Source organism: Pelophylax lessonae (assembly GCF_965119305.1).
Source record: "Pelophylax lessonae genome assembly, chromosome: 8".
Taxonomy (NCBI): Eukaryota; Metazoa; Chordata; class Amphibia; order Anura; family Ranidae; genus Pelophylax; species Pelophylax lessonae.
In genome coordinates, this window is record NC_138775.1 from 238,757,924 (window position 1) to 238,782,034 (window position 24,111).

The window sequence follows — 24,111 nt, forward strand, 5'->3', positions numbered from 1 at the left end:
AAGGACAATGTATCGGAGGCGTGGCCTCCTTCTTCCGGGTTGAGACCTGAAGACCAATGAAATGGTGTTACACTAGGGCGGTGTGCGCTCTCTTTGTTTTGTTTTCTGCTTTGTATGGTCCTGGCCACTGTGCTAATGGCTAATTGGGCCCAATTTGGACATTGTCGCTTAGGGGTGTACTCACTTTTGTTGCCAGCGGTTTAGACAATAATGGCTGTGTGTTGAGTTATTTTGAGGGGACAGCAAATTTACACTATTATACAAGCTGTACACTCACTACTTTACATTGTAGCAAAGTGTAATTTCTTCAGTGCTGTCACATGAAAAGATATAATTAAATATTTACAAAAATGTGAGGGGTGTACTCTCTTTTGTGAGATACTGTATATTCTACACTCACACACACTATACAGCGTTACCTATACTGTTCGGATGGATTGATCACTATATTTTGGCACTCTCATGATAACTAGTTGACCATTTTATCATTGTAACAGCCATACTCTAGTAGAACTCTGTTTTGAAATTTTTAATTTTAAGATTTTCTAATGGTTAGTGGGGTAAAATCAATGTTTATTTCTGACCAGAGTGATGAGAACATTTTTCTTGAATGGAATTTTTTTTTTTTTTTTGCAAAGTCCATTCACTATTAAGTCGAATGTTAAAAACCAACATTTTTTACAGTACTTTGAATGACATTTATCATGCCATTGAATGTAATAATGAGAATTTTTTTGTGAATATCCATACAAACATTTGTCTGAAAGAAGCATATGACCAGCTTTACAGTATATATTTTATTTACATTTTTGGAAGGTTATACACTGTTGCACGTATTATTTATCAAATTTTATTTCCATTTGATCATCATTAGTGAGTGCTTGTAGTAGGGATCCTAGATTTTGTGAAGAAGGGGTTAATATGACAGTTGCACATTGTGTCCAGCAGAGTGCGGTGAAGAGCCGGAAGCAGAGCACTGACACTCTTCTCTCTCTCCCCTCTGTACACAGGCCTGGCTCAGTGTGCAGAACTCTGCTGGCAGCTCAGAGGTCAGGCCGGTAAAAGACAAGTTCCTGGAGCCAAGCTAGCCCTGCAACACAACATTGGACTCGGGGGAGCCGTGGTGGTCACCTTATACAAGATGGGATTCCAGGATGCAGAGCCCAGGTGAGCCGACTGTACTCCTCAATCAGTTTTCTATGCCCTGTGATTGGTGGATCAATGTAATCTAGGATGTACTGCTGTTATCCCTTCTATCAATTATATAAGACTTGTGTATTTGGATGCAGCTTATGCAGATTAACCTTTGCCATTCCTGTGCGTGTTCTCACTGATCATCGGCTGGGAGGAGGCGACAGCAGCCCCATTGTGGTTTTATCATGTCTGCATTGTGTGTGAAAGCCTGGATGTATGAATGCAGTCCTGCAGAAAATAACCGCAGGTCTGTTGGTGTGAGGAAGTGATGGATTGTGGGTAATGTTTATCAGAGAAGCAGAATTGCCTTTTTAACATGTGACCAGCATCTGTCCGATTTAAACTCTTTTAACCTCCTTAAAATTGTGCAAATACAAATATCATTATATATGGATATCTCAACTTTTTTTTTTTTTCTTTTCAATCCAGGATTTCTGCACTTAAATTGTATTAAAAATCCAAATTAGCAAATACAATTTCAAAGCATTATATTTCATTTGGATTTTTAATAATGAAATGCAGCAATCTGGGATAGAACGTATAATACATATGGCCTTTCGGAGGGCTTGATTCATTGCACTGAGAGATCAACTGATATACTATTCACCCCACCTGTTCGGGGAAGAAAAAAAAAAAAAACAGTGTGTGTGTGTGTGTGTGTTTTTTTTTTTTTTTAAATTCTCGAGAATGAATAAATGCATGGATGAATGGAAAAAAAATGTAAAATATATGCTCAAAATATTTAATGGAACACTTTGAAAACACATCAGATCCCATTGGGGAAAAATATCATGCTGGATATCTATACTGATATGGACTGGGTAATGTGTTGTGAACGAAAGTATGCCACATCGTTTGCTGGAAATTAAAATTATCAACCTACAGAGGGCTGAATTCAATGACACCCCAAAAATCAAAGTGACAAAAATGATGCAGCATGCTAGTCCATTTTGCTGAAATTTCATTGCAGCAACTCAAAATAGTAATCAGTCAAATCAGTAGTTTGTATGGCCCCCATGTGATTGTATGCATGCCTGACGATGTCAGGGCATGTTCCTTATGAGACTACAAATGATGTCCTGGGGTATTTCCTCCCAGATCTGGACAAGGACGTCACTGAGCTCCTGAACAGACTGAGGTGCAATCTGGCAGCATCTGATGGACCAAAACCTAATGTCCCAGAGGTATTCTATTGGATTTAGGTCAGGCGAGCATGGGGGCCATTCAATGGTATTGATTCTTTCATCCTCCAAGAACTGGCTTCATATTTTCGCCACATGAGGCCGGGCATTGTCGTGCACCAGGAGGAACCCAGGACCCACTGCACCAGCATAGGGTCTGACAATGGGTCCAAGGAGTTCATCCCGATACCTAATGTCAGTCAGGGGGCCATTGTCTAGCCTGTAGAGGTCTGCGTGCCCCTCCATGGATATGCCCCCCTAGACCATCACTGACTCACCACCAAACCAGTCTTGCTAAACGATGTTACAGGCAGTATAACGTTCTCCACGGCTTCTTCAGACCCTTTAACGTCTGTCACATGTGCTCAGGGTGAACCTGCACTCATCTGTAAAAAGCACAGGGTGCCAGTGTCAGACCTGCCAATTCTGGTGTTCAATGGCAAATGCCAGTCGAGCTCCATGGTGCCGGGCAGTGAGCACAGGGCCCACTAGAGGACGTCGGGCCCTCAGGCCACCCTCATGAAGTCTGTTTCTGATTGTTTGGTCAGAGACATTCACACCAGTGGCCTGCTGGAGGTGAATTTGTGGGGCTCTGGCAGTGCTCACCCTGTTCCTCCTTCCACAAAGAAGCAGATACCGGTCCTGCTGATGGGTTAAGGACCTTCTACAGCTCTGTCCAGCTCTCCTAGAGTAACTGCCTGTCTCCTGGAATATCCTCCATGCTCTTGAGACTGTGCTGGGAAACACAGCAAACCTTTTGGCAATGGCACTCATTGATGTGCCATCCTGGAGGAGTTGGACTGCCTGTGCAACCTCTATAGGGTCCAGGTATCGCCTCATGCTATCAGTAGTGACACTGACCCTAGCCAAATGCAAAACTAGTGAAATACAGTCAGAAAAGAGGAGTAGGGGAAAACCTACCAAGACGACATGTCCGTCCACCTAAACTGACAGGCCGGGCAAGGAGAGCATTAATCAGAGAAGCAGCCAAGAGGCCCATGGTAACTCTGGAGGAGCTGCAGAGATCCACAGCTCAGGTGGGAGAATCTGTCCACAGGACAACTATTAGTCATGCGCTTCACAAATCTGGTCTTTATGGAAGAGTGGCAAGAAGAAAGCCATTGTAGAAAGAAAGCCAAAAGAAGTCATGTTTGGCTTCTTGCAAACTGCAAACAAGTGGAAGAAGGTGCTCTGGTCAGATGAAACCAAATTTTTGGTCTAAAAGCAAAACGCTATGTGTGATGGAGAACTAACACTGCACATCACCCTGAACACACTATCCCCACCGTGAAACATGGTGGTGGCAGCATCATGTTGTGGGGATGCTTTCCTTCAGCAGGGTTGATGGGACAATGGATGGAGCCAAATACAGGACAATCTTGGAAGAAAACCTGTTAGAGTCTGCAAAAGACTTGAGATTGGGGTGGAGGTTCACCTTCCAGCAGAACATCAACCCTAAATATACAGCCAAAGCTACAATGGAATGGTTTAGATCAAAGCATATATATGTGTTAGAATGGCCCAGCCAAAGTCAAAGTCCAGACCTAAATCCAGTTGAGAATCTGTGGCTAGACTTGAAAATCGCTCTCCATCCAATCTGACAGATCTTAAGCTTATTTGCAAAGCAGAATGGGAAAAAACGTCACTCTCTAGATGTGCAAAGCTGGTAGAGACATCCTCTAAAGGACTTGCAGCTGTAATTGCAGTGAAAGATGGTTCTACAATGTATTGACAAATATTTATTTGTAAAAAAAAAAAAGGCCTCATGCACACTGGACGTTATCAAAACGCCAGTAGAAAGCTGTAGAAAGAGTTTTTCAGTTTTTTGCAGTAGCATTTTTCAGCCTTTTTTTTTCTTTTTTTTAGCAAAACTATACTCCTACAAAAGCTTATGGCTCAAAAACTTTATTATACGCCACAAAGCTGCGTTTTTCAGTTTTTCTCAGATCTGGTCTGCCTGTCAGTTTTTCAGGCGGACCTGATCGGATGCTCCATGCACCCCTATGGAGCAACGGAGACATCTCTGCTCACACCCACTGCTATCCGATCCTGTCGGTGAGAACCGGGCGGATGGAAACCCTATTTCAGATCAAAAAGGATCGGATGAAAACAGACAGGCGGTTTGTTTTTATCCGATCTCTCATAGGAGAGCAGGGATCTGACAGGCCGGTCTCTGCACAGTGAGCAGAGACAGACCTGTCATCCGCCTGCTCAGCGGGGATCGGCGGATCCATACCCGCTGAGCAAAATGGAGTCCGCCGGCAGAAAGCCCGTGTGAAAGGACCCTTAGGCCCCTTTCACGCAGGCGGACCGTTCAGATCTGCCTGTCCGTTTTTCATGCGGATCTGAACGGATGCCCCATGCATCTCTATGGTGCATCGGATGTCAGCGGAGACATGTCCGCTGACATCCAATCTGATCCGTCAGATCCGGACGGATCGGATCAGATGAGAACAGACAGATGGTCCATTCTCATCCGATTCCCCCATAGAGAACAGCGGGGACCTGACTACTGTGTCTCTGCACACAGCGTGGAGACAGAGCTGTCATCCACCTGACGGACTCACTGTGTGAAAGGGGCCTTAGAGCACTTTAATCTTCTGACTGGACACCTCCTATAATTCAAGGACACTTCATCACACTTGTTTCCCATGGTTTTGTTAAACAATTTTTTACAATTTTTTTATTTATGTTACACTGTATTCACAGATATGAATTTTTGTGGATAAATATTGGACATTGGTCTCTTCATTGTGTTGTGTTTAGTTTCGTTTATAGCGCTGCAATCTTTTTCTCTTGTTAGGCCCCTTTCTCACAGGCTTTCCGATCGGATCCCTGTCAGTTTTTCCCTGATCGGACGCTCCAGGCATCCCTATGGAGCAGCGGATGTCAGCGGTGACATGTTCTCTGACACCCGCTGCTATCCGATCCGATCCTGTCAGTGAAATCCAGAGGGATGGAAATCCTATTTTCCATCAGTCTGGAGGATCAGATTGGATGAAAACAGGGTCAGTTTCATCCGATCTCCCATAGAGGAGAGCGGAGATCTGACAGCTCTATCTCGGTAAAAGTAAGCGGAGACGGACCCGTCATCCGCTTGTTCAGCGGGGATCGGCGGATCGATCCCCGCTGAGCAAAATGGAGTCCGTCGGCAGAAAGCCCGTGTGAAAGGACCCTTCTATGACTATGAATATTGTAGAACTGGCGGCAACTCCTAATCTGAAGACTGGAGAACAGGGGGTGGGATGGAGGAGTTTTCATTCTTCCATTTCAGGAGATCAGACAGCATCCATCATGCCCTGAAAATACATGAAGACAGGGAACCGGCTGCTAGAGCTCACCAATGTTAAAGATTAAGCTGACATTAATTGTTATGTGCGGCCGGAAAGATATCAGTCTGAGCCCCCCACTACAGGGGGTACCCTGATCTGCACAGTGATCTTCCTTTACCCTAATTAATCCACTTACTGCTCACTACTTAGAGCTGTCCGTATGCAGCACCGTGTGTCCCAAGCTGACCTTAGTGGAAGGTAACGTAAGGTCTTTGTGGAATCATCTTCTCACATTGAACAGTCACGTATTTTTAGTGTCTTTTTGCTGAACTCTGCTGCCTTCCCTTCAGTCTTGCACAATTGTACATATTCCTCTCCTATGCTGAAATTGCATACTATGATTTCACTGCACACTGTAATTCTCTCACAGTGTGCATTTGAGGCTTTCAGATTCAGCCTGCCTCTTTTTCTGCCTAGAGGATGTCCAGCATCATCTAGCCCTTTCCTTTCATGCCTGGCTGTCTCTGGCCGACCCCTTTTATTTCATGGATTTCGGTTTTTTTAAATCACTGAGGCTCAGCATCACATGTGGACATTATCTGTAGCAGTCTCTATGCAAATTCATCCGCCTCCTTCAGACTGACATCCACCCATCAAGCTATTTTGATATTTGCATAACTCCTCCCAAGAGCCAGCCTACTGCTTGCATCAATGCTCTGTGCTTCTATATGCAATGCATGCAGATTATGGCTGGTGGGAGCAGCCGGCAGGGTGCTGTATATGGCTTCTCAATGCCCTTTTCCAGCCCCTCTCTGGCCCACCCCTTTTTATGCTTGGATTTTGTTTTGTTTTTTAATCATTGAGGCTCAGCATCACATGTGGACATTATCTTTAGCAGTCGCTATGCAAATTCATCCCGCCTTCTTCAGACTGACATCCACCCATCAAGGTATTTTGATATTTGCATCACTCCTCCCAAGAGCCAGCTTACTGCTTGCATTAATGCTGAGGGCTCTTTGGAGGAGTACTGAGGCTCTGTGCTTCTATATGCAACGCATGCAGATTATGGCTGGTGGGAGTGGCTGACAGAGTGCTGTATATTGCTTCCTGAAAAAAATCACAGCACTTTTTCAGCCCCTCCCTCCAGCCATGATCACTGGATCTAATCTATGGCAAGAAATGGAAGCAGATTTTATTTTTAGATTTCATTAGAACTTAGATGAGGAGAAGTATGAACCAGGGAAGGCAAAATATAATCCGATTAAACTTCAGCTTTGAGCTGTCAGTCCAAACATTTTTAACCCCTTCACAACCGCGCTATAGCCAAATGACGGCTTCAGCGCAGGCACACTTTGCTGAGAGACCGTCCTATAAAGTTCTCCCGTGCTTGCGCTTCCTGCGTGCCCCCTGTGGTATGCATCAGCAGTGATCTGGGTAAAGAGCCAATCATGCCGGCTCTTTACCATGTGATCAGCTAAGTCCAATCACAGCTGATCACAATGTGAACAGGATTTGCCGATTATCAGCAATCCTCCCCTCAGTTTGATGGCGTGTAAGGAAAGGAGAGCCAAAACGGGCAAATCCACACAGGGGAAATCTGTAATGACAATCGGGGCACTGATCATCAATGTCCTGATGATCAGTGCAGCCCCATCAGTGCTGCCTATCATTGGTGCTTATCGTTGCTGCCTATCATTGGTGCTTATCGTTGCTGCCTATTATTGGCGCTTATCGTTGCTGCCTATTATTGGCGCTTATCGTTGCAGCCTATCATTGGCGCTTATCGTTGCAGCCTATCATTGGCGCTTATCGGTGCTGCCTATCAGTGCCGCTTATCGGTGCTGCCTATCAGTGCCGCTTATCGGTGCTGCCTATCAGTGCCGCGCATCAGTGAAAGAGAAAAATTACATATTTACAACATTTTATAACAGAAACTAAGAAAACTTTTTTTTTTTTTTTCTTTTTCAAAATTTTCAGTCTTTTTTTTGGTTTGCTTAGCAAAAAATAAAAAACCCAGTGGTGATAAAATACCACAAAAAAAAACCTCTCAAAAAAAATGATACAAATTTAGTTTGGGTACAGGGTTGCATGAACACGCAATTGTCATTCAAAGTGCGACAGTACTGAAAGCTGAAAATTGGCCTGGGGCAGGACGGAGGTGGAAGTGGTCAGTAGGCAAATGGTTAAGCTAGAAGACTAAGGTGTGACCAAGAGTGGACACCTAAAGAGGTTTGCTGCTAACCTTTTGTTCTACAGAATGCCCTTCTGTATGTCCCTCTGATCCTTGTTTTTACTGAGAGATGGATGGATGGATGGATGAATGGATCTCCTCAGCCAGGCTATTGTATTCTGACAGCCAGAGCCTGCTGGCTGATCTATTGGCTGACGAGTGCTTGCATTTGATTGGATACAAGTGCTGTTTGGCAATTTTCTGTCAGGCTTCTTCGACAAGAATTAAAGCAGTTGTATAGTGCCAAAAAAAAAACAAACCCTGCAAGACAAAGGCATAATGAGCTAGCATGCATCGCATACTAGCTCATTCTGAAATACCTTAAAACGAAGCCCTGACACGGTAGCCCGGACACCGCTGTAGGAGCTGTCATGCTCCCTTGGCGTCTCTTCCGGTTTCCGCGGCTCCGGCGCTGTGAGTGGCCGCGATGACGTCACTCCCACGCACGCATGAGTCACTTCCCGGCAAGTAGCCGGCAAGGAACTCTGAAGGTCTGCCGGACCATAAGAGCGCATGCGCCGCTAGTGTCAGCGGCTGCATACAGGGCGAATATCTCCTAAGCTGTGCAGGTTTAGGAGATATTAATTGTACCTACAGGTAAACATTATTATAGGCCTTATTATAGGCTTACCTGTAGGTAAAAGTAAAAACATTGAGCATACTACCGCTTTAATCTAATAATGGACTTTAGTTGAAAAGAGCTGTATTGGCAGGGCTATACACTGCTCAAATTTTGGGAAAGCCAGCAGGAATGAGCTGAAATGAATTAAAGCAGTGGCTTTAGTGTCAAAATCTGACCCTTAGTAAGAAAAGTGAAACCAGGATCAGAGGGGTGCACAGAAAATACTTTTTATAGTGAATACAATAAATGGCAGACCCCTTGTGGCACTTGTACTTTAAAGTGGTTGTAATGGCTGAAGGTTTTTTTTACATGAATGCATTAGGGTAAATAACCCTCTGTGCTAGAGGATACCCCCCACCTATATTTATTTGAGCGCAGTCTCGATCCAGCGATGTGCACAAGAGCAATAGCTCTTTCCACTCTCCTCTTTCTCAGGGGGCAGATTGATAGCAGTGGGAGCCATCCAGCTGCTGTCAATCAAATTCTGTGATGAGGTGCGGGGCTGAGCCACCCTGTCTGTGTTCTATAGAGCTGCTTTCTATAGGGGAACCCAAGTAGAAGGGGACAGGGGCTACAGAGCCCAGAGCAGGTAAGTAAAATATGTTTATTTAAAAAAAAAAAAATAATAAGAATCAAAGCTTTAGTATCCCTTTAAATGTGTAAAGTTGCTTACAGTTCACTTTTAAAGAAAATCCTGCCACAGTGTATGAGGCTGTAATGTTCACGGTCAGTGATCAGCGCACTTTATTACTGCCACATGATTAAGCAATGTCTGTCTTTTCAGGTCCACCCGTATCCAGCTGGCACCAACCAGCGCTGAAGATGGGTTTAAAGCCCAATATGTGTTCAAGGAGATTGAAAAGAAGCTGCAAGAGGTAAGGGGGGGAGGGGGTGGGGTGATTTATTAATGTATTCCTTTTACAGTGTATTTTTATCATAGCAAAATAGTTCAGTTTGACCCATTAATACAGATTACTGCAATCAACGATCACCTTATCAAGAGATAAGAGATAGTATGAAAATGTGATTTGTTCATAGGGCATCTACCTTTCATGTCCCAGGATAAACCTTACCGACCAATTTGTACATCGATGCTAAGAATTTGAACCACTTTAAGACCGGAAGATTTTCCTGCTTAATGACCAGGCCCTATTTTGCAAATTCAGCACTGCGTTATTTTAATGGACGATTGCGCGGTCGTGCGACGCTGTACCCAAATAAAATTGATGTCTTTTTTTCCCCACAAATAGAGATTTCTTTTGGTGGTATTTGATCACCTGTGCGAATCTTATTTATTGCGCTATAAACAAAAAAAGAGCGACAATTTTGAAAAAAAAAACAATATTTTTCACATACATTCTGCTATATGACATTCCCAAAAAAAATTTAAAAATTAAAATTTTTTAACATTTTAGGCCAATTTGTTTTCTGCTACATATTTTTCGTAAAAAAAAAAAAAAAAAAAATCGCAATAAGCGTATTTTGATTGGTTTGCGCAAAAGTTATCACGTCTACTAACTACGGAAAGATTTGTCAATTTTTTTTGTTTTACTAATAATGGCGGCGATCTGCTATATTTTTTTTTTTTTTTTTGCCGGACATTGCGGCGGACAGGTCGGACCCCTGACTGACATTTTTGACACTTTTGGGGGGACCAGTGACATTACTACAGTAATCAGTGTGAAAAATATGCACTGTTACTGTAATAATGCCATTGGCAGGGAAGGGGTTAATACTATTGGTGATCAAGGGGTTAAATGTAAGCCTAGGGGAGTGATTCTAACTGTGCGTGTGTGGGGGGGGGGGGTTGTACTTGTGAGATGATCAGAGACATGCAATCCTATATAGCAGGATCACATAACCTCTGTGATCATTGCAGGGAGAAGGACGGACGGCTGATGTAAACACAGCGGGGGGGGGGGATGTCTCTGTCAGCGGGGGGAGATTGCCGGTGTCAGGCGGCAATCGGAGCTGCCTGACACGCGCACTGGCTCCCCGGCTGACGAGCGGAGGCGGGAGCGCCTTGCCGGTGTTGCGTGCTCGCCCCCTAGCTTCCTGAGAGCGAGCGACGTAGAGCTACGACGCTTTGCCCAGGAGCGGCTGCCTGACGCAGTAAATCTGCGGCAGGCGGTCGTCAAGTGGTTAATATAATCTTATTTTTATTTTTTAAGTTACAAAATGAATTTGATTTTTACATTTTGAAAAAAAAAGTGTTACTGAACCCAGGAGCCTGTATTCACAATATCTGGTCTCCCACAGTACACAGAACATGGAAATGCAATGTAAATATAAACTTCCAAATACCTTTTCTTATCAGCAGTATATAGCAGTCTTATGGCTTTTATCAGTGTCTTGTTAAAGCTTTTAGGAGGAGTTTTCATTCTCCTCTGATTTTGTCCTATGAGGCTGCAGGACCACTGACCCTCTGAACAGTGCTGATTGGCTCTGTGCTGATCACTCTCTAGCAATACACACTAAACTGAGCATGTGCAGAGTGCCACCAATGCCCTGTTCTATCAGGAAATGAATTAGGGACAGTGGAAGAAGGAGAGGATCAAAGAGAACAGAATCAAACAGCCTTTTTACACACTGTGCAGGATTAACCCCTTAGGTTCCACAGTGAGTATAATAAGCATGCTTTCCTGCATATACAGAATGATTTTACTGTTGTGGATTTAGTAACACTTTAAGAGCTTGCCAACTTAGATAGATATTATGTGTAATCCATGTCACCTTGCACTAGATAGTGAGAATGACTCCGCAAAGGACCCCCCTGACTCCCTTATACGCACCTTGCCTGCAATCTCTCACTGTTTCTTTCCCTATCACAACTGGAGACTCTACCTGAAGCTCCTGGATGTATGGAAGCATGTACATGCTCTGTGACCATGCTCGGCACTGGCAGCCAATCTGTAGACCCAAGCAGTGTTGCATAGCGGAGGGAGTAACATCACCACTCCTTCAAGTCACTGGCACTGCTGATTTCAGCGTTAATTGCTATGGAACGGCAAAGGGGTCCCAGGTAAGATGTCAGCTGGGACACCTTTGCAGAGACACTGTCACTTACATGTGCAAGGTGATGGTGTCTCCTTAAGCAGATCTAAAACCCATCTTGAAGAAAAAGACAAGCGCCACTCTAAGTGTAATATGACTTGGTGTTTTATTGAGAATTCACCATACTATGTACTCACAATGTACAAGTAGTAAAACAGCAGTGGATATGTATCTCAGGGGATCGGTTGTCCGGATGCCTAAGCGGAAGGGAACTGACTGGTGCACTCCGAAGATCCGTGTCTAGCCCGTGATGGTCGGCGTTGCCCGGACCCTGGGGACACTTGCAGAGCTTCCGGCGGCGAACTTCCGGCTTGGGCGTGAAGCGTAATGGCGTAGGCAGGCGACGCGTTGTCGGAGCATGCGCTCCTCCCTCAGGCCTCTAGTCTAGAGACCTGAGGAAGGAGCGCATGCTCCGACAACGCGTCGCCTGCCTACGCCATTACGCTCCACACCCAAGCCGGAAGTTCGTCGCCGGAAGCTCTGCAAGTGTCCCCAGGGTCCGGGCAACGCCGACCATCACGGGCTAGACACGGATCTTAGGAGTGCACCAGTCAGTTCCCTTCCGCTTAGGCATCCGGACAACCGATCCCCTGAGATACATATCCACTGCTGTTTTACTACTTGTACATTGTGAGTACATAGTATGGTGAATTCTCAATAAAACACCAAGTCATATTACACTTAGAGTGGCGCTTGTCTTTTTCTTCTAGTACCCTGCAAGTTCACCTTCTCTACTTGTGACAGAGCTGCCTTCAAGTGTTCACAGACTTGTTGTGGTTTATGGACTTTATGGACTTTTTTGGTTATCATTCTAGGTCCTTTATTGTCCTATATGTCCCTTTAGTAGGTTTATTGTAAGTCACCCCTGAATCTTTTTTGCGCCAGTATACCCTTGTTGTTGTTAAAACCCATCTTGAACTACACTTTACTTGTTACCATAAAAGCTCTGTAATACTTAGGGCTCTTTCACACGGGTGTTCCGTATGTCCGTATATCACCCCATCCGTTTGCGGGTGATATATATGGACATAATGCATGTCAATGGGATTGCGGATGACCATCCGCTGACATCTGATTTGCGTCCTTTCAGTTCTGTTCCGTTTTTTGGAACGGAACAGAACCCTATTTTTCTTCCGTTTAAAAAACGGAAAGGAAGCAAAGTCGGATGTCAGCGGTGTCCGCAATCCCATAGACTTACATTATGTCCGTATATCATCCGCAAACAGATGGGATGATATGCGGACATACGGAGCGGATGACACAAGTGTCATCCGTGAAAAAAAAAGTGCCGCAGCGGAAGAAGAAATCGGAGCGGCCGTGTGAAAGAGCCCTTACTGTTAGAAGCTCTGAGCCCCCCCAGAGGGCCAAAGGGGTTGTTTAGGCAGAGCCAGCCAATCAGGGCTGACCGGACCAGAGCAGGCTGAAAATAAGTATATACATCTTTCCTACACAGGTTAGTCAGCGTAGGTAAGTATTAGGAGGGGCAGGGAGCATTTTTAATTTGATTTATCCTCAAATTTGTTTTTATTTTAGGAAAATAAAATATGGTGTGACTAATATCAGGTGCTTCTACATGATTGACTGATTTCTTTTTTGCTTACAGGAAGGGGAACAATTTGTGAAAAAGATTGGAGGTGTGTTTGCCTTTAAGGTAAAAGATGGGCCTGGAGGGAAGGAGGCCCTTTGGGTTGTTGATGTGAAGAATGGAAAAGGATCTGTGCACTATGACTCAGGTGAATCTCTAGGATTTGTGGTAGATAATGAATTATTGTCTGAGTGCAATCATTATGTGACCTCTAACACTAGTAGGCTGTTAAAGGATAAGTTCACCTTTTGTAAAATGTTCCACGCGTATTTAGGGTGCAGCCCCCGCATGTCCCTGAGTCTCCGGTGGGACAGTGAGTGGAGGGATCTTCTACCGGCACACTCTGTTGCAATTAAAAAAAAAAAAAAAACCATGGCTGTGCAGAGCTCCGCCCACCTGATTGTGTCATTCATTCAAAGAGTTCTGTAAATAAGGGAACTGCAACTAACGTCAGCCATTGAGGCTGATGACTTGTAGTTCTCAATGGGGGGCTGATGAGTGATCTAAGATGCTTCCTGTCATTCAGTAACTGCCTGCCGGTATGAGGTACGGACAGACAGCTACGCTAAAGTTGTCATGAATCATACCATGCCAAATAAGGCAAACGTATAGATAAACAAGATATAAAAATGATCTATAGTGAATTTTGTGCAAAAAAAGCAAGTGCCCAGTGAAAATAACCAATACTACAACATACAAACACATGGTAAAAATCAATTATGCCTTAAATATATAAAGTGACCAAAAACATGTAAAGTGACCAGTGCTACCAATCATAAGTCCTTGTTTGAAAAAGATAGTCCATCCATGAATTCAATATTCCACCCTTCATGTATCAGTACTTCAGTTACTGCACTGGGGACAAGAACTGGAGATGTTGCAGCTGAGAGAGTTTCTCAGAAGAATGCAAAGTGCCCGGTGTCTCCACGTGCCCCCCACTTGTTGCCTCGCTCACCAGAGAGATCCCCCCTCAAGGGGGGGTATCCAGCATCCAAAGGTCAATCTGGCTGTAAAAAAAAAATCCAGGGCCACCCCCAGGGTATTCCTCCTTGTTACTTGCTCTCCAACGGTTTCAAACGTACATGCAAATGTCAAAGACAAGCACCAAAAGCGTGATACTGTAGATAGAATTTTTATTTAACCACTTGCCGACCAGCCGCCGTATATATATGGTGGCAGGTCGGCTCATTCCCACGAAACAACGTAACTGTACGTCTCTTCGCAGGACCGTGAGTGGGATACTAAACTAAGCATGCCAATATCTTCTGGGCAGGATGTGGAAACCTTACAAGCGGACCTGAACAAAATAACGGGGTGGGCAACTACATGGCAGATGAGGTTTAATGTTGAAAAATGTAAAGTAATGCACCTGGGTGCCAGAAACCAGAAAGCAAGCTACTCACTGGGGGGGGGGACCTCTGGGTGAGTCTATGATGGAAAAGGACCTGGGGGTACTGGTAGACAACAGGCTTAGCAGTGGCATGCAATGCCAAGCCGCTGCAAGCAAAGCCAACAGAATACTGGGATGTATAAAAAAGGGGATTCACTCCAGAAATAAAGAGATTATTCTCCCACTCTACAAGACTCTGGTTCGGCCACATCTGGAGTATGCTGTCCAGTTCTGGGCACCGGTCCTCAGGAAGGATGTGCTGGAACTGGAGAGAGTCCAGAGAAGGGCAACAAAAATAATTACGGGAATGGAGGACATCAGCTATGAGGAAAGACTACAAGAACTGAACCTATTCTCTCTGGAGAAGAGACGGTTGAGGGGGGATATGATATCAATGTACAAATACTGTACTGGCGACCCGAGCATAAGGAACAAACTATTCAGAGAAAGGAAATACAATAAGACACGTGGCCACTCACTAAAACTAGAGGAAAGGCGGTTTAACCTTAAAATACGCAGGGGGTTCTTCACTGTCAGAGCAGTAAGGATGTGGAATTCTCTTCCGCAAACAGTCGTATCAGCAGGGAGCATTGATAGTTTCAAAAAACTATTAGATGGGCACCTTAAAGACCACAACATACAGGGGTATACAATGTACGGTTAACAGCAAACACACACACACATCATAGGTTGAACTGGATGGACTGATGTCTTTTTTCAACCTCACGAACTATGTAACTATGTAACCCATTCGCCACAGGGGAAGCTGATCTGCGGATCCAGCGGCCTCGATTGCTCCCCGAAAACCAGGAAGCCTGGGCATCGCTTCCAGGATTTCCTGGTTTTCATTACGCTGAATGTTTTTACACTAAATGTAAGTGCAATACTGCTGATTTAAATAAAATCCTATCTACAGTATCACACTATGGAGCTTGTGAAAAAATAATTTATACCCGCGCTTATGGAATATAATAAAAACACCAAAAATTATTAATCTCCAAGTGACCAGAGGTGTATAAATTCAGTGCAAAGAAAATTGTGTAAATATAAATGAGCAGCTGCTGCGACACTAAGAAAATCTTAGAAACGATAGACAACACAAATTTAAGCAGCGCTAGCCCTTAATATTAATAATAAAAAAATTTATATAAATAAATGGATAACGTTAAGTTTCTCCTAGGAAAAGATAAATATGTGATATTCTAAATAGAATATGTGAGTGTTAAAATTCCTATTATAATGTGTTAAACAATTTGTAAAACAACTGTATATCAAATATTGTGAAAATAGCAATATTGAGGTGCTGAAATTGATATATAAATATAAAGTGCTATAATATCGTGCTAGAGTCCATAAAAAATGTGAAATAATAGTCTTTAGGTGATCAAAATAAGGTGCTCCAGTGCTGGTTAAACAATACAGTGCTCCAAGGTGAAAAGTGCCCTCTTGGTTCGCTACTCACCACAACGCCAATATTTAAGAGCCTCAACAGTATTGCACATAAGCCTTGACACCAGGATAATTTCCTCCATTCGCCTTTAATGGTGGATGCGCAAGCCGACCCATACTTACAGTGAAAGGCGTATGGAGGAAATTATCCTGGTGTCAAGGCTTATGTGCAATACTGTTGAGGCTCTTAAATATTGGCGTTGTGGTGAGTAGCGAACCAAGAGGGGCATTTTTATGGACTCTAGCACGATATTATAGCACTTTATATTTATATATCAATTTCAGCACCTCAATATTGCTATTTTCACAATATTTGATATACAGTTGTTTTACAAATTGTTTAACACATTATAATAGGAATTTTAACACTCACATATTCTATTTAGAATATCACATATTTATCTTTTCCTAGGAGAAACTTAACTTTATCCATTTATTTATATAAATTTTTTTATTATTAATATTAAGGGCTAGCGCTGCTTAAATTTGTGTTGTCTATTGAGCTTGTCTTTGACATTTGCATATACAGTATGTGTGAAACCGTTTGAGAGCATCTTCCTGTCTCGGTGACACCCTTCCCTTTCGTTTCTTCTGGTGTCACAGAAAGGGGAAGTCTGATGAAATCTCCATGACTTTCTCTTCTGCCTTTCCCCACTCTATCCCAAACTGTAGGGTTAAACATTTTGTCAGGGGAGACTTTACACTGCCATCGGCATGACGCTGAACGATATTTCAGCTGTAAAATGATTGCTTAATCTATTTGATTTGTCGCTTGTGTTGCAGATAAAAAGGCGGATTGCACAATCACAATGGCAGACTCTGACCTCCTGGCTTTGATGACTGGAAAGATAAATCCTCAGACAGTAAGTTTTTTGTATCAAGTAGGTTGCAATCAGGAAAACCTGTCAATTAAGCCGCTACTTCTGTAAAATGTGAAATGTATACGAGAGACGCAACTGAGCTTCCACCGCTTCTGTTTGCAAAGCTTTCCCTCTCCCAAAGGAAATTTTAAAAGGAACATAACTATACACACAGATTTGTATTTTATCCATGAGATAACAAGCAGCACTAAATTAGAAGCAGAATATCACTCTATATCCACTTAGTGCCGGTTCACATTTGTGCGATCACAGAGATCGCATGTAATTCGGAGCGCACTGCTCTTAAAATTATTTGCGATCTCTGTGCGGTGCAAATTTCAGCCATACAGTTTGTATGGCTGAATTCACACCGCAATCACCCTAAAACACGCACATGACCCTTTTTGTTAATCCGCGGCAGAATCGGATCGCATGGTGGTTCACACTAGTGCGATCTGATTCTGTGCAAACTTTCAGATCGCACTGCGATCGCAACTGGGGGTGTCGTTAACTCTTAATTGACACCCCCAGCGTATCGCATATGGCAGTGTGAACTGCCAGGGGTGCGGATTCGATGCGGGAACACGCTGTATATTCGCAGCATTCCCGCATCGCACAAATGTGAATCGTCACTTGTAGTGCATCCAGAAAGTATTCACAGCGCTTCACTGTTTCCACATTTTGTTATGTTACAGCCTTATTCCAAAATGGATTACATTTATTATTTTCCTAAAAATTCTACAAACAATTCCCCATAATGACAATGTGAAAGAAGTTTGTTTTGAAATCTTTGCAAAGTTATTTAAAATAATAATAAACAAAATAAATATCACATGTACCCAAGTATTCACAGGCTTTGCTCAAGCACCTTTGGCACCAATTACAGTCTCAAGTCTTGTTGAGTATGATGCTACAAGCTTGGCACACCTATTTTTGGGCCGTTTCTCCCATTCCTCTTTGCAGGACATCTCGATCTCCATTAGGTTGGATGGGGAGTGTCGGTGCACAGCCATTTTCAGATCTCTCCAGAGATGTTCAATTGGGTTCAAGTCTTGGCTCTGGCTGGGACACTCAAGGACATTTACAGAGTTGTCCCGTAGCCACTCCTTTGTTATCTTGGCTGTGTACTTAGGGTCATTGTCCTGTTAGACAGTCTAAGGTCCAGAATGCTCTGGAGCAGATTTTTATCAAGGACGTCTCTGTACATTGCTGCATTCATCTTTCCCTGACTAGTCTTCCAGTTCCTGCTGCTGAAAAACATCCCCACAGCATGATGCTGCCACCACCATGCTTCACTGTAGGGATGCTCAGGTGATGAGCGGTGCCTGGTTTTCTCCAGACATGACGCTTGCCATTAAGGCCAAAGAGTTCAATCTTAGTTTCATCAGACCAGAGAATTTTTTTTCTCATGGTCTGAGAGTCCTTCAGGTTCATTTTGGCAAACACCAGGCGGGCTGTCATATGCCTTTTACTGAGAAGCGGCTTCCGTCTGGCCACTCTACCATACAGGCCTGATTGGTGGAGTGCTGCAGAGATGGTTGTACTTCTGGAAGGTTCTCCTCTCTCCACAAAGAAACACTGGAGCTCTGTCAGAGTGACCATCAGGTTCTTTGTCACCTCCCTGACTATGGCCCTTCTCCTCCAGTCGCTCAGTTTGGCTGGGCGGCCCGCTCTAGGAAGAGTCTTGGTTCAAAACTTCTTCCATTTACAGATGATGGAGGCCACTTTGCTCATTGGGACCTTCAGTGCTGCAGAAATGTTTCTGTACCCTTCCCCAGATCTGTGCCTCGATACAATCCTGTCTCGGAGGTCTACAGACCATTCCTTGGACTTCATGGCTTGGTTTGTGGTCAGATATGCAACTGTGGGACCTTTATGTAGACAGGTGTGTGCCTTTCCAAATCATGTCCAATCAACTGAATTTACCACAGGTGGACTCCAAAATTTGCAAAGATTTCAAACTTCTTTCACGTTGTCATTATGGGGTATTGTTTGTAGAGCTTTGAGGAAAATAATTCATTGAATCCATTTTGGAATTAGGAACTTTGAAATTTGGAACTTTGAGGAAAATAACTTTGGAATTTTGAACTTTGAGGAAAATAATTAATTGAATCCATTTTGGAATAAGGCTGAAGTGTTGTGAATTCTTTCGGGATGCACTGTAAATAAAAGAGAATTAAATGCTTCCATAAACCTGACAATTTCTCTGGCCTTTTTAAGTATGTTTTCATATTTTGTTGTATAGAATTTTCCTAAACAAATTCCTTGTTTGAACCCTTAGGCCTCTTTCACACGGCCGCTCCATTTTTTTTTTTGTCTGCTGCGGCACTTTTTTTTTTTTTTTACGGACACGGATGACACTTGTGTCATCCGGTCCGTATGTCCGCATATCATCCCATCCATTTGGGTATTATATACGGACATAATGTATGGTCTATGGGGATTGCGGATGTCAGCGGATGACACCGCTGACATCCGATTTTGCATCAGTTCCGTTTTTTTAACGGAGGAAAAATAGGGTTCTTTTCCGTTCCAAAAAACAGAACAGAACTGAAAGGACACAAATCGGATGTCAGCGGATGGTTATCCGCTGACATCCGCAATCCCATTGACATGCATTATGTCCGTATATCACCCGCAAACGGATGGGGTGATATACGGACATACGGGAATGTCCGTGTGAAAGAGCCTTTAGGCGGTTACTGAATGACAGGAAACATTTTTTTTTTCTGCGGGTAGTGATCGACGCTGCCAGCAAAGGGGGGAGGGGTGCCTTTTTGTTTTTTTAATGAAAGGCGCTGTTTCCCTTTTTTTTTTCCCTTCTAAACTTAAATGAAATGTCACAAAATACTTTGTATTCATTTCTATGGACAGCAGCTACTGTGCATTTAAACGCAGGGTCGCAGAGAGACCTTTGAAGCTGTGCAGAAAAATGCAGACATGTTGTATTTTTCTGCTCCACTCTGCCCACAGCAGACAGCTGTGAGGAAAGACAACATTTGAAAAAGCGCTGACGGGTCTCTCCTGGCCTCCACTTTTACAGTACTCGTTCTGTGCCATGATGAAGTCACTCCTGCGCATGGGAGTGACATCATATGGGACCAGCAATTCGCAAATTCAAGCGAGCCCATGTATTTGGTTTTTCCAATAAACGCTGCTTGTTTAAAAAAAAAAAAAAAAAAAAAAAAAGCCCATAATAAAGACCAGGGGAAGATGGAAATACCCAGCTGGAGCAGTGACAGTCCAGCACTGGAGGGCTCGTTTGACAGGTAATGCCCCGTACACACCTACCGATTGTCGGCCGTAAATATTCGGCCGACGGCCGATCGGCCGATTGTAGGCTTGTTAGTATGATGCTTCCGACAGCCGACAGCGCACTTTCGGCCGAATAGAATCTGATGTGCATGCTTTAAAATTTTTGTTGGCCGTCACCAGAACGGCCAATTGTTCGCCAGTCAGTACAGAATTCAGCCGACAGACAGCAGATTTGCAAGACTGGGCTTGCTCAGAAAAGAAAAAACACACGGAAAGTTAACCATCACATGACATCACTTCTGCAGTCGGCTGTTGTTGGCTGACAAAATTCGTGTGCAGTCTTTTGCACTTTTCAACAGACACGACAGCCCTGGACAAAAGACGGCCGATCGTTCGGCCGACAATCGGTACGTGTGTACGGGGCTTAAGTCAATTCATACTAATACATTGGGGAGATTTACTAAAACTGGTGCACACATAATCTGGTGCAAAGTAACCAATCCGCTTCTAACTTCAGCTTGTTCAATTAATAAGGTCTGGTTCACACCTATGCATTTTTTTTTTTTAGTGCATTTTCAGTTTTGCAGAAATGCACTACAGTCCATTTAATATGGTTTTTCTATGGGTCACGTTCATATCTGCGCTTTTTATGGAAAGGACCAGGGACTTTTTTCAGTTTTTTTGTTCCATAGACTTCAATAGATCAAAAACATGTACAGTAAACCCCCCTTCATTGCGGGGGTTACGTTCCGGACCCAGCCGCGAAAAGTGAAATTCCGCGAAATAGAAAAACCCTATTAAAATGCATTGTAGGCATGTTTATTTTACTGTCACTGTACGTGTAGAAGCATTTTAAGGTCTTTAAACACACTTTTAAAACAATAGAAACTCATTTATACACATAAAAGATACTAAGAGACATAGCAAGAGCTATGAAAAACACAAAAATATTTCATTTTTAATGATTTATATAGTAAAATCCGCAAATTACCGGGACCGCAAAAACTGAACCGCGATGGAGCGGGGGATTACTGTATTTTAAAACGCAAAGTGCACCTGGAATGCGCAAACTGCAACCTGCATATGTGTGAACCAGGCCTAAAATATGGAAGCTGATTGGTTACCTTGCACAGCTGCACCAGATTCTTTGTGTACCAGTTTTAGTAAATCTCCCCCATTATGGCATAAACCTCCTAAGGGCCCATTAAAAAAATGATCGCAGTTGAATTTCTCTTCCTCTAAATATATTGCTTGGGGCATTTTGGCGCATGCAGTTCTTTAAAACTTTAATGGAACTCTGCTAATCCAATGCTCGTCTCTCAGGCTTTCTTCCAGGGCAAGCTGAAAATCACCGGAAATATGGGGCTCGCCATGAAACTGCAGAGCCTACAACTGCAGCCAGTGAAAGCCAAGCTGTAAAATGATAAACCACTACCAGATAAATGTGAACCACAGAGCTGAAGTTCAATGGTATCAAGAGCTAATCAGATGGACTAATTTGGGAGCAACACCATCTGCTGCTGTCATGCAGCTGAGAAGTGAAGAACCATCTTCTCCTTTTATTTCTGGAGGGGCCGGTACCTGCTATGGTACAAGGTCCTAATCCACCTGTATGTTCCTCTCTTCTGTATAACTGATAAATTGTGAGCATTGCTGGCCTCTCTAGAAATGATAGGGGTTGTATGGAGGGATCACCCTGTAATCGCTTGACTTCATCTACTCACTGTATTCTGCTCATCTCTCACCAACACTAATGGATCTGAATGACATCTGAAGCAAATAGAGTGCATAAATAATTGAACTAATTCCATTGATCACAGAAGTGAGCCTTTGCCCTGAAATCCCGCTCGGTTTCTGGATTCATGCACGGCGTCCCGCAGGACTCGATAATAACAGAATGTTTCTCTAGTTTTACTTTTTCTCTAATAATGACTTTTGATTAAAAAAATACTAATAAAATGTCTTTGCGTTTGTTTTTGCTTACATCTACATGAAGTTTACTATAAATGGGTTCCTCTTGAATATAAAAGCTCTGACATGTTTGCATAGGCAGTTTTTTTTATCATTCGTGGTGGAAGCTCCACTAAGCTGAAGCCCAGCGTTTCTTATTGTGGTAAATGAGTGCTCTTCCCTCCTGTGACATCCTTAAGGCCTGGTTCACACCTATGCAGTTTGCTTTTGATCTGTTTCTGCAGTGCTTTTTGTATGTGTTTTTGCATTTTTTTATGCTTTTTTTTTTTTTTTTTTTTTTTTTTTCTTTTTGGGCCAATTTGTTGTTGGGCAGATTAAAAACTGCATGCATGCACTATATGCTTTTTTGCAGCTTCTCCATTAAAGTCTATTGAACGAAACATGCACCGTTTTGCATTCAAAAAAAGTCCCTGACCCTTTCCAAAAAATGCAGCAGCTGAAAAAGCATAGATGTGAGTGTGTCCCATAGGAAACCATGTTAAATGGACTGTACTTTAGTGCTTTTTTTGACAAAAGCATCAACAAAACGTATAGGTGTGAACTAGGCCTAAAGCGGCATTAAACAAAAAGGAAACCTTATATTGCAGCTTACCAATTCTTTGCTGTAGTGGCTGCTTCTTTTATAGGCTTTCTTTCCTTTATTTTTACCTGGTAATCCAGCTAGAAAGTCTTTTTGGTTTATCAAAAGAACAAGCTGTCCTGCACATTTATAGATCCTGCAATCCACAATTTGACCCCCAGCTACATCACTAGCCTAGTCTCAAAATACCAACCAAATTGTTCTTTGTTCCTCCCAAGACCACCTGCTCTCTAGCTCCCTCGTCACCGCCTCCCAGGACTTTCCCAAGCCTCTCCCATCCTATGTAACTCCCTACCCCAATCTGTTCAATTATCTCCTAACTACTGTTTGCTTTTAGACTATCCCTGAAAACCCTCCTTTTCAGAGAAGCCTATACTACCCCAACCTAACAATGGTAATTTTATTTTCTCCATCAGCTAATTCCCCACAGTGATTACTTTTTGTATTACTTGACCCTCCCTTCTAGATTGTAAGTTCTAACGAGCAGGGCTCTCTGATTCCTCCTGTATTGAATTGTATGGTAACTCTACTGTCTGTCCTCATGTTGTAAAGCACTGCACAAACTGTTGGCGCTATATAAATATATATTTATATATATGTATATTAATAATTTAGCAGTTAGAGAGTTGAGAAACCATTTACCACTGACAGTGGTGCTTATAATGAACAGCTTTTATTTATACATATAAAACCTCTATCATAAAAGCGACAAAACCATTTGCTATCACTGCTTAAGTCTGATGTTTTTTCTTCAATCTGTTAGTGTATCTAAATCTTCTAGTACATCTACCACTGCCCTCCCCTAGTCTGGCAATGCTCCTGTCCAAAGGTATCTGTTGCTCATCCATCCAGAGTGTAGGCACCCTTATACGGGAAGTGTGTTACTGGCACGATCATCAGATGAAATCAGAGGAGGAAAAAGCTTAAAAAAAAACGAATACAGCCACCACATCTGATTGGTAAGCAGCAAAAATGTAACATTTTTGGTTTTGGGTTTAACCACTTGCCGACTGCCTAACGCCGATCTACGTCGGCAGTCAGCCCCTCACAGGCAAAGTGACGTAGGGCTACGTCACTAGCTTGTGAGGGTCTAGGGAGCGAGCGCGCGCCCCCGGAGGCGCGCTCCCGCTCCCGCGTGGTCACGGACCCCCCCCCCCCCCCCCCGCGCGTGTGACCGGCGGACCCGATGTCCGCCGGTCACTCGGCGATCGGCGGGGGAGAGGGAGAATGTCAGGCAGCTTGTGTAAACAAGCCACCTGTCATTCTCCTTGCTGTTAGGATACTGATCACTCGGATCTAGTATGTAGATCCGTTGATCAGTGTCCATACAGCTCAAGCCCCAGCCAATCACAGTAGAAAGCACGCCCCTAGGGATACACACAGCCCCTCCCTCCCAAATAAAGTTAACCCCTTCACTACCAGTGTATTTTTACAGTAACAGTGCATATATATAGCACTGATTACTGTA

General features: G+C 43.4%; 1 protein-coding gene across 1 annotated transcript in view; it reads left to right on the plus strand.

Annotated features, from left to right (window-relative positions):
• The window catches only part of SCP2 (sterol carrier protein 2), a 73,570-nt gene extending 52,056 nt beyond the window's left edge, over positions 1-21,514 (plus strand). The window contains exons 12-16 of the mRNA XM_082266407.1: positions 1,011-1,167; positions 9,284-9,374; positions 13,157-13,286; positions 16,761-16,840; positions 21,416-21,514. Of these exons, the coding sequence (XP_082122533.1) occupies positions 1,011-1,167; positions 9,284-9,374; positions 13,157-13,286; positions 16,761-16,840; positions 21,416-21,511 (554 nt within the window). The 3' untranslated portion in view covers positions 21,512-21,514. The remainder of the gene's footprint in view (positions 1-1,010; positions 1,168-9,283; positions 9,375-13,156; positions 13,287-16,760; positions 16,841-21,415) is intronic.
• The last annotated feature ends 2,597 nt before the right edge of the window (positions 21,515-24,111 follow it).